The sequence below is a fragment of the Xiphophorus maculatus genome, chromosome 17, assembly GCF_002775205.1.
Source record: "Xiphophorus maculatus strain JP 163 A chromosome 17, X_maculatus-5.0-male, whole genome shotgun sequence".
Taxonomy (NCBI): domain Eukaryota; kingdom Metazoa; phylum Chordata; class Actinopteri; order Cyprinodontiformes; family Poeciliidae; genus Xiphophorus; species Xiphophorus maculatus.
Genome location: NC_036459.1, coordinates 4,402,582 through 4,413,918, shown reverse-complemented (window position 1 = coordinate 4,413,918; position 11,337 = coordinate 4,402,582). Strand labels below are relative to the sequence as shown.

The window sequence follows — 11,337 nt, the reverse complement described above, 5'->3', positions numbered from 1 at the left end:
GTGAAAAGTCAGATACTATTTACTCTCACTTCTGCAAATCCTCCAGATATTTTATAAATTCAGAGTGAAGGGAATAATGGATGTATATTTATTTCAAGGACTTGATCACTTTTTGCTGGAATTTTTATTGTTTTTCCCCCCATCATGAACTGATATTGCTCTTTGCACATTTCCCCTCCTCTGATGTTCTTGTTGGTAATTTTTTTATTTAATAGATCCTTTATTAATCTGTGGCTAGTTATTTCAGCCTAAAGAGGGTGACACATTGGTTTGCCAATTTTTCACAGTTACACTGACACCATACAGTTCTTATTGTCCTTTCCCCTGAGGGGATCTTCTCCGCTCTAGGTTGTCAGATGAAGTAATAGTCGTGCAAATTTCAGCAGTCTAGTTATCTTGCAAATTTGCACGGACGGACGAACAAAGCTTTTATCTCGCCTCGGAAACGTTATAAAATGTTTTAGATCATTTGTGGTCAAATTACCTAAAACTTGTGCAGACACTTGGGTGTTCATTGCCATGACAAGAACATTTGCAACTAGATTTTTGTCTCTGTTCCTTTTTTTCCTGTTACTTTATGGCTTAAACATAAAAAGGAGAATATTTGAGTTATTTCCCTGATTGTGTCGATTCCTAGCTTTATTTGTGAAACTACGCCTCACTGTGAATTGGGTGCTGTTTGAATCTTAAGCTTTTCGTTCGATGCTTTTTACCTTCTGTTGAAGATGGCTTTGCACTGAGAGCTGCTTCAGTAGCACAGTCGTTTATCCTGCAGTGCCTTTTTCTAAGATGCATGTTTAATCCCTTCAAATATTCCAGTCAGTGCATACAAGTGCTCATTTTAAAAGGCATGTTCTTTCCCCTGTAATAAACAGGTCAGTAACTCGTAATCGACTGCAGCATGTTGCCCTAAAAGAATTCTTGACACTTAATGTTTGTTTAAAAGACGCCAAATATTGTTTCACTTTGAGATCTTTGGTTTGACCCCTACATGACTAATCTTATTTGAAACTTCTGCACTGCCTTCCCAGATTCTTTATTGCATGATGCCTGTACCTGCTTTTCAAAAAAGAAAAAAAATCTTTACTTTTAAAATATGCTTTACAGGTTTCCTATTAAAAAAAAAAAAAAGTTGTACAGTCTGATTTTATGAACATTGTCAATAAAAGTATTGTCCAAATATAGTCTTGCCCACATGACTAATTAGCACAAGTAGCACCCTTTACATTTATCGTTCCCCTTAAGATGTGTGCAAGAAAATACATTTAAAAGTAACATGAAGGTGGACAAGTTTGGGTACTTGTTCAGCTTTGTTTCTCTCAGTTTTAGAGACTCTGGATGTAGACACAACCAACTTACTGGTTTTTTTTTTTTGTTTTGTTCCCACATTTGAAAATACTTCTAGATGACTGCAATATTTTGTAGTATTTGTTAAAGCCACATTATTTTTCATCAATGAAAAGTTTCACTAAATGTGTTACAGTGCAAAAATAGAAATGTCTTAACATTTTGTTCAGGAATTTATTACATTTTATTTAATCACATTCCAAAGGTTTACATCAATAGCCAAGATTCAAAAGCACTAGAAAAATGTTTCAGAAAACTGTACAGTATCAATTGTAGGTCAGAAAAGACGATTTAAATACTCTGATCATTTCCCAGTTTTTGTGCCTCTGAAACCAAATCCAGTGAAAATAAAAAACCGGTGATCTTTTGGCATAAAACTGAACAGATGCATTCTTTTCTTTGCAGATTAACATGAGCGTGGAGAAGGAGCGAAGAAGTAAACGGCCAAAATGATGAAGTATACCACCACTAGGGCTGTACCTGCAAACACAAAGAAGACGACTGAGGACTTTTTGTTTTTAGTTTTTCTACAACACGTGTTGAGCCTTGCAAAGTGGAAGCAGGAGTTTTCAACATAACTTACCCTGAAAGTAGTCACACTTCCCATCCATGAAGATGTAGTTCACCAGGATGACACTGAAGATGCTGGCCCAAAGATGAATGTCACTGAACACAAGCATAAATCCCACATCCTGGACACAAGAAACAAAAAATAATATTAAGCCAGTCAAGTTGAGCAGTTTGTCACAGACAATGTGTGAAAACATTACACCCAGCAGAGGAAATACTTCATTTTTGTGTGAGGTTAGGCTACTGCAATAAAGGATGAATTCCTTTTAACACGTTTACAAAAGGTGACAATAAATGAGTAGGATGCACTAAATGGACAAAGAAGTAAAACATACTCACATAGAAAGCATTAAACAGGACAAGAAGTGGAATCTGTATCATGCAAACCTGCACAGCAATGCAATTGCCTACTTCAAGACTGCAAAAGAGTTAGAAATATACAAATCTTTAGACTTTACTGAGAGATTGTCAAAAGAATTTCTGTACAGTTTTACATTATGTGTCTGTTACAACTCCCATTACTCAAAATACTACAGTTTGACATAAGTTACCATAACAAAAACAAACACAAAACCTCAAGCTGATATTGTTTTGCAGTGCAAACTGGATCCCATTGACAATCTCAGGAAGCTCCGGCACCATTGCCAATACGGAGACGCCGATGAAGTACTGCAGGGAAACAAGACCCAGCTGAGTGCAACTGGAGAAGTTCCAGTCTCATCATTTGAACCAAATGTTCTTGTTGAGAACATTTGTAGCCACAAATGCTTTGCATTTTAGCTACCTGGGAGATGGAGGAATGACTCAGGATGGGCTCGATGTTGACAGTGCAAAGATCCGCGCAGCTGGCCATGAGCACTGTGGCAAAAATCAGCACTGCGAGAGCCCTCCATCTGGACCAGTGGACAACAGGATGACCTGATGGCAACAGACTTCTTATTAACCACCAACACACTCAAAATACATGCATTTAAATATTTGTGTGCCACCTTTAAATGTTGACTTGGCACAACTTTTTGTTAAGGGAACCTTAACTTTTTTTCCCCTTAGAATACCAACATGGTTTTAAAACGTCAGCTTTTAGTTCCTCCTCTAACTTTTATTTATTTTAATAGTGGCTAGTTAATATATACTGCAAAATAAATCTCACAAAAACTTTGAGCTCCATCAAATACTTTAAATGTTTAAAGTTTTTCCTCTATCATATATGTGGATGATGCCTTTTAATCCTTTTTGGAAAGTAAAATAAAAAAATTTAAAAAAGCCTGTGACAAAAATGTTAAGTCAAAAACCTTTACAGCAGTTGATACTAAAAGGTGCCCTTTTTGCAGCAGTACAAGGAATTCACAAATTTCTATGAAAAAAAAAATTGTTTCGGCATGCGTGACTAACTTAAGATGGAAATCAAGCACTTAAGATTGTCGCATGCATGTAGTTTTTCAGGCAAGCAACATGCAAAAGGTTTTAATATTGCATGCAAATAACCACATGTAACCCACACACCTGTCGGAATGCGGCTAGGTGCAGTAGTGCTGGCATTAATACACATGTTGGTAGGAACCAGCTGGGCAGCTGTGACCTCACCAGTGGGATTGTTGGTGTTGGTACCCTCCTGTGCATACTGACCGTGTGCTTGTCCCCCATGACTGTCGCTGACATGGATATCATAAATGTGTGCATGGGTCTTGAGTGTGAAGATGAGCCCGATCAGATAGGAAGCAGGCAGCAGGACGGAAATGGTGTACACCAGAGGCCTAGAAAAACATTTCTTAATTAATCCAAACTCAAGTGGAATAAATGTGCAAAAAATGCATCTTAGAATTTAAATGATTTTACTTACTCAATATGGGACAGAATTAAATGTGGGTCAGCTGTAGTCTGTTGGGGAAATAAGAAAGTGTTGCCCGAGTTTCATTTAAATATGTAAAAAAAAAAAAAAAAGCATAAAAATATTCTTGTAAAAATCTTGGAACTTGTTCTGCCAAAAGCTGGAGAAAAGCTGCCCACCGTTTCATAGTGGCAGTCCTTGCAGGTGAATGGTACGGTGCCATTACCAGGAGTACTGGAGCAGCTTTCACACACCAGGTTACCAAAGGTCTTTGAGAAAAGGGTGGGTGCAAACACACCTTCAGAGTGAAGCGCAAATCTCATTAGGACAACTCTGGGAAACGTTTAAAATAACCAAACGCAATCCTTACCTCCAATGGATATGAAGAGCAAAGCTGAGCTCACTCCGGCCGAGCGACTGTTAAATCTCTGCTCACTGTGTTTGATTCCTCCAATAGTCATACAAATACCCTGCAAAAATGTTTTAGAATCAATTAGACTTGCAGATAGGTGGCTGCGTGCTCACATGTCCTTCAGTGACACTTACAGGTATGAACAGAATGCACCCAATCAGAGTGCCAGCCAGTGCAGATTTGACGATCTCCTCGTAACAATTACTGCCGGCGCGATGCCCCCGAAGCAGCGCCGTGATGTAGAAGGTCATCTCTGTGATGGAACCAAACGTTGCGTTGACTACCGCCCCCACTGCGAAGTTACTCTGTGCAGAAATGCTGAGCAGAACACAGCAGCAACACTGAAACATGAATTCTGCGTGCAGCACACAGCTCTTTGTAAATGTAATCACACTCCTTTCCATACTACATTCATATTTAAAGTGTATTTGATCCATCTAAAAATGAGAGGGGTTGAGGCACAACTGAAACCGAGCATATAAACTGACAGACTTGGAGTGTGTTAATAAGAAACAGCTCAGAACTGTCCTGTCAAAACTCCCCGTCTTCAGTTTGCCATGAGCCATTTAATGAACACAGTGAACATCAAAGGGCATGAATACTTCTGATACATTTTATTTTTTGCCCCCTCATTTGTTGAAGACAAAATGGTGATATTTTACCTTGCAATTCCCATGCCAATATAGTAGGACAGGGGAATTATGGACACGATGGCTATTGTAAACATGGTCTCTGTACTGAAGTATTCATGCTCTCGGTCAGTGTAGCCAGCGATTACAGTCACGAATACCAAAGGTAGCAAGTCTGCAAGAAGAGATTAAGAAAAACAGACAGATGCACCTTAAAAAGAAAAAAAAAAGCCCTCCACCCCCCCTTCATGACCAGCTAAAAAAGGATACTGAGAGCAAAGATGTTGATCCCTTGGACTGTGTATTTGTAGTAATACACATTGAAGGCCTGATAACAGTATAAGACAACTCTTGTCTCACACGCGTCCTTCTGGAAGATCAAATAAAAGAGCAAATGGTAAAAAATAATTACTTAACTAGTTAAAAGCTTTGCAGAGTGATCAGATTAAAGGAAGTTAGTTGCAACAATGAGTTATTTATAATGATCTACCTTTAGCCCTACGACAGAAAATAAGAAAAGTTTTGGTTTCATGGACAGAAAACTCGACCAAATCCCATTATGCAACCTACTCACAATTTTGAATAAACACGATATGTTCCTCATGAATGGCCTTTAAAACTTCTGAAATGTTTATTAGTGAACCTCAGCCTATGACAGAAACAGTTCAAAACACTTAAAAAGCAAGGTTTCTGAAAAATACGACGTGTCAATCTCAAAATCTTTGCCATGACTGTAGGTTACAAAACACTTCAAAAGGAAAGTTAACTTTGCTGGTGCAACATCAAAGCCATTGTTAAAATTAATGTTGCCCATAGGAAACCTTGTCCACTGAATGGATCTCGATGTCTTCTGGGGCCATGAGGAGAACAGTGGTTAGGATGCGGCTGTTCATCTTTGCAATGGGGATGGTGAAGACTGGAAGCCAGGACAGGACAAATGCGAGGCAATGGACCACAGCCAGTACAGGGTAACCCAGCAACAACCAAAGGAAAGTGCTGACGCGGCACTGCAGAGACACAATGGGGAACGACTTAGTAGCATGAGAATCATGGATAATCATAATAGACATTCTGACACTCTCACCCAGTGCTTTCTGGTTTTTCTTGGAGGAAGAGTTGGAACGGGGATCTTAATAGGGAGGGGGGAGGACACCAGAAGAGGTGCACAGTCTTTGTCCCCAACCAGATCCTTATGCTCTTGTGGAACAATGTCGCAGTTTGTCGGCTTCACGGCAGACATGTCAACTAAATGACAAGCCTGGAATTTTAAAGAATAGAGTATAGAAAATAGTCCATTAGAAAAAGGTATTTGGCCAGAAATTGTGGATGATTTATATCCATTTACCCTTTGTACAGATTTTCCAAATGGCCAAATTATATACCAGGCCAACTTTAAACAGACTTTACCTGAAAGGAGTGAAACAAATGGCTCAACAACACGCAGTAAAACGCTCACATTTCTTAATGATGCAGCTGGTTCTAAAATACATACCATAAGGGACACCAAAGACAGTCAGAAACATCACAGGACAAATGAGCAGGTAGATTAAGGAGATCCACCAGCCAAATAAAAACACATACACTATGTTTCCAACACTGATCACTGGAGCTGGAGGACAGAAAGCAAAGAGCTTTGAGGTAAGAGCAAAATACTTAAGTGTATGCATAAAAATTAAATAATAGAGCTGCACAATATATCGCACAGTAATTATTGTTTCAATACCACTGTATTTGCATTTGACAAACAACTAACTAGACAATAGGTGCTAGGCAAATATTCAAATACCAGGTTTTTCTGCTCTCTATGAAATATTTTTGCAACACTTACAACATGGAGTAAAATTTTAGAAGGTTAAAAGAAATAAGGGGTCAGAGTTTTTAAAGGAATATATCACCCAAGTCATTTCATTCCCAAAAAAGCAAAAGTTGGCTGAAAGCAACACTCAGTAAAACCCACATTAAGGTGGAAATAGTTTGTTTTTTCCCCCCAAAGCTGAACAGACTGCTCATTATCTAGAGTCAATATTTGCAATGTAGCAGAAAGCCAATTCTTAATAAATTGCTTATTTATCCCAAAGTTATATATTTGCAGCAGCATTCTGAAACAACAGAACATTTTGCTTGTTTTCCTAATATTGTGCTCTCCTGTTGAACAGATGGCAAGAAAAGACCTTCAGTGTTCTTCACAATGCTGAGGTCGGTGTGCAGTTCTTTGTCGATGTCAGATCGGTCTTCGATTGGTTTCTCTGTCACGTTGCCCTTCCATTTTCTAAATCCAAACTGGAAAACAAAACAAAATGGAGAATATTATGTTAATGTAGACTTTCATACCATCTTGGAAAAATATTCAGCCACTGGTTTTTCCTCCCATTCTTCATAGCAAAACATCTCAAGCTCAGTCAGATTGTACTTGGTGTTCAAATTTTGCCACAAATGTTTTTGTCCAAAAAGTTTTCTTTATTTTTTGCATCATTTGATCAGCAAACTGTGTTGCAGTTATCTGGCATATCCTCCACATTACTTGTGACGAGCCAAACGCAGTCCTGCAAACATTGTTCTGAACTGCGAATCTCTTCAACCCCTTATATCTTCTTCTGTCACTTTATTTTATAAGTATAGTTCTGAAAAATAATCATCTCCAAGTGTTCTGTGGAACATGTGAAAGACCAGATTGTTTCAAGGTTTAATGGCATGCTTTCATATTGTTCTCTCTGAAAACAAATTCACCATTGTACTTTTCCAGTAGTATACAAAAGAAATCACCTCAATCATTAGACAAGCTTAAATCACAAAAAAAAAAAGACGGAGAGAAAAGTTCTTTGTTCCATCAGGAATTTCAAAGAATGGTTCTGTTTCAAAAATCTTTTGGTGGTGAAATAGCTGATTTGACGCAGTAATTGCCCCCTACCTTGTAGTTGTTGGCCTCTCTGTGTGCTTCCACTTCATTGTCGACTCTGATGGTCGTCCTCAAGGTGCCATCATGCCATCCTTCCTCTCCATGCCTTAGGGGAGAATTCCCATGTGTTCCTGTTGTAAATGTGAATTGTTTTTGTTTTTTGCTATTCTTTAATCTCATTCAGATACGACAGGTGGAGGAATCGCGATGATAAGAGAGGTTTCGGCAAGTGAGAATAAAGCCATTCACCTCTGGAGACGGCAAGCAGGCATTTTGGCGTGAACTGGCAGAAGTGATGAACAGAACCGTCGGGGGAGGGGGTCGCCAGTGCTCCCACATCTGGATGATGGGGCCCAACAAACAGCCTCTCAGGCTGGATCTGCAGCCGTGCAAACTGCTGATGATTCTCAGGATCGCAACAGTTTTCTGACAAAAAAAAAAAAAAAGTCTTCTACACAGTCTGGATGTGGATTGTGACTGACATCCACAGCTAATGCCCTCCTGTGGAAATGTGTGAGACTAACAAAAAACTCATGAGAGTCATGCAGCGTCCTTCTCCATTTGGTCTCTTCCAAGACTGATCACATTTTTAATGCATTACAACACACAAATGAGAAGGTTATGCTTTGATTTGAAATTCAAAACATAGACATGCAGGTAATACAATACGTGGTCTGTATACATGAGAGAGAAAGTTTTCTATATTGAAAAAAAAGTCTAAAAATGATAAATGACTTTTGGAAGCAAGTTAGTCAATAATTCAAAATTGATTTTATAATCAACATAAAATATACACAACAACACATTATTCAGTATCATTGCAATAAACTGCATTAATCCAAGCTGTGATAATCAAATCGTATATTCTTCCCAGTAGTTTTAAACATACAATTTTAGCAACTGCATTAAATTGGTAAAAAAGTTCCAAAGTAATCATTATGATCCTAAATGTACTTCTGAGGACCTTACATACAAAATTAAAACGTTAAAATTTGAGATGTCTTGACTGCGCAGGTGAATTTAAGACAAAAGCAACAAGCAGACTGATTAAGAAAACGCACAGACAGGTGCGCATTGGTTGGGAGAAAATGAAGCAGTTTGTATCACCTGTTGATCCAGCCACTGATCTTTTCCGAAGGTTGTCGACATCTCCAGACAGCAGTGAAAGCGTTTTAAATGACATTTCGTGTGTTTTTTCCACTCTCCAAATGAGCTCTCAGTGTTTGGTCTCCTCCTTATGCCAACCGGCGTCTCATTACTGACAGAGAGGGTGGTGCCCTTCCAGCTGTGCTCTTTATTTTCTTCCTCTATTGCAAAATTTGAAATTTACTCAGTTTCATTTTATACTTAATCATGCTTTGTTCTCTATGCGCCACATGATTAACCTCTAAATATTTTTTATTTTGTTAATATATATATATATTTTTTTTACAATTTTGACTTTTTATCGCATGTCTGATTTGATGACAGCGTGTGTTTAGCGCCCCAGGCGGTTTAGTTGGGAAACAGCAAGAGACAGCTCGAGATGCAACAAAAAGCTGATTTCAACTTTATTTATAGAACATATCGTGTACAATTATCGCAAACTCACTATGCTCTAAAGGAAATGTAAAAATATATATATATAAAAAAGACGTTGGTTATTTAAAAAATGTCTTTCACAAAAGCATGAATAAAACACGTAATAATATGTGAGCTCACATATTGCTAAAAATAAAAGTAATTTAAAAGTAAAAGGCATTCCATCCATCCATCCATCCATCCATCCATCCATCCATCCATCCATCCATCCATCCATCCATCCATCCATCCATCCATCCATTTTCTGTAGACCCTTGGTGGGGTTGGGAGAGATGCTGGTGCCTTTCTCCAGATAACGTTTCGGGCGGACAGGTCGCCAGCCTGTCGCAGTGTAAAAGGCATTGATTCAACACAATATGAACATAATTACTAACATCACCAAACATCTGACTCTGATTTGATTCTTGGCATAACCACAACCTATATACCATAAAGGTCTACCTTCCAGTAGTGTTTATATCTTAAATTGTGACAGATTTTTATCATGTTACAACCATGGTGTGTGTTTTTTTTTTCTGTGATAGACTAATAGAAAGTACTGTTTAACTGTGGGGTCCATGTTACACCTTACATAATTGTTTTCAATTAAAATCTACAGTGCATTGTGCATTTCTATTCATCCTTCCTTCATTCTACTGTGCCACAGGAGGAGCTGTAGAAATCCACAGCTCAGGTGGGAAAGTCTGTATCTCGGATCGGTCAGAGGAGACAAAGCTGGCATAAAAGCAAAACACTGGTTGGACCATTGAAGACTGACCAGGCTTTTTTTTCTGTGGTATTACTTTTATTTCCATATAAAAACAAACCAAGCGTAGCTGCACAGTTAAGTGAAAGTATTGTTTTCTACACAACAATGTTGTGAAACGGTCTATAAAAACAGAAGTATTTACTTTTCAAGGACATAAAAAAAACACACTCTTCATTTAATATTTGAATAGTTCCTGAACATGAGCTATGCCACATTTCTGTTATTAAAAGTGTAGCTTAAATAAATCTGACACGATTTTCACTAAATATAATAAAAAACACAAGGTTTTTTTGTGTTGGCTATGAAACAATATAACTGCACGCATGAACTTGCCCTCACCACTTTGTTTTGGTTAAATCACAAATAAGAGAGAAAAAGTTATTTGAAAGAAAAATACAGTCAACTCATCCCTTTTTATTTATTAACTCTGCAGAATGTGCGAGCTACTTGCAGAGTCACACAAAGAATATAAATAGCACCTTAATTTAGACAGGGAAACAAGGAAATATTCTGCTGAGAAACCCAGCATCTGTGGTACAGATGAAACACTAAACCATAGAGGACAATAACATCCAGAAACCACTTTAAACATAATATCTACAACAGTATATACAGTACAAATACATATTTTTTTCTCTAAATGTACAAAACAGAAAAGTGGAAAGAAAATCAGACAAATGCAGTTTCATAAAAGTGTTGTTTTTTTTTTTCCAAACAAGACAAAGAGATGCATTGTTGCACCAGGCAACAAAGCAAATATCAAAGAGTTTTGCACAAGAACATTGTGGTTACAGAAAGTCAAGAAACACTAAGAGAAGGGACACCAGAGCAGACAAAGGGATTGTCTGTAAAACTCAAGTAAACCAATGAAGTGTGAAGTGGCACAGTCTCGTGCAGACTTCATTCTTCTTCATGCCACTTTTACTCTATTGTTTGAATTAGTGATTATTTCTCTAATACTGGTAACATTAGAACATCAGGTTAGCTCATTTTTAGTTTCAGTAGAAAAATGCATATATTTTATGAGGTTTTTTTTTTGTAATACAAAAGTAGAGATATAAGTTACTTTGAAATAGTTTGACTGAATTACCCCAAAATTATTAATCACCTCTAACTAGGACACTCCTGTTTTATTGTGGAGGAAATTACTGATCAGTAAGGTTGGTGCCTAGGAATAAAAATTACTCACTTTGTTGTAGGAATGGGCTGGCTAAGGGCAGATATGTGAAATGTTTCTCTAGAAAATACCCTTCAGGGGTTTAAAACTAATAATTTGATTCAAGAGAAAGTGACGAAATAGCTTTTTTCCTTTTCTCTGGCTCTAGT

General features: G+C 37.8%; 1 protein-coding gene across 1 annotated transcript; it reads right to left on the bottom strand.

Moving 5' to 3' along the window:
- Positions 1-1,524: 1,524 nt before the first annotated feature.
- On the bottom strand, positions 1,525-8,885 carry LOC102229250 (putative cation exchanger C521.04c). The gene is made up of 20 exons (XM_023350607.1): positions 8,790-8,885; positions 7,932-8,108; positions 7,695-7,813; positions 6,958-7,066; positions 6,279-6,395; positions 6,132-6,193; positions 5,871-6,044; positions 5,608-5,793; positions 5,057-5,156; positions 4,820-4,961; positions 4,292-4,475; positions 4,116-4,215; positions 3,925-4,043; positions 3,758-3,795; positions 3,544-3,671; positions 2,702-2,835; positions 2,492-2,586; positions 2,257-2,335; positions 1,931-2,039; positions 1,525-1,827 (listed from the first exon to the last, which is right to left on the bottom strand). Exons 1-20 carry the CDS (start codon positions 8,863-8,865, stop codon positions 1,754-1,756), a joined length of 2,322 nt encoding a protein of 773 aa, XP_023206375.1. The 5' UTR covers positions 8,866-8,885; the 3' UTR covers positions 1,525-1,753.
- Between the last annotated feature and the right edge of the window lie 2,452 nt (positions 8,886-11,337).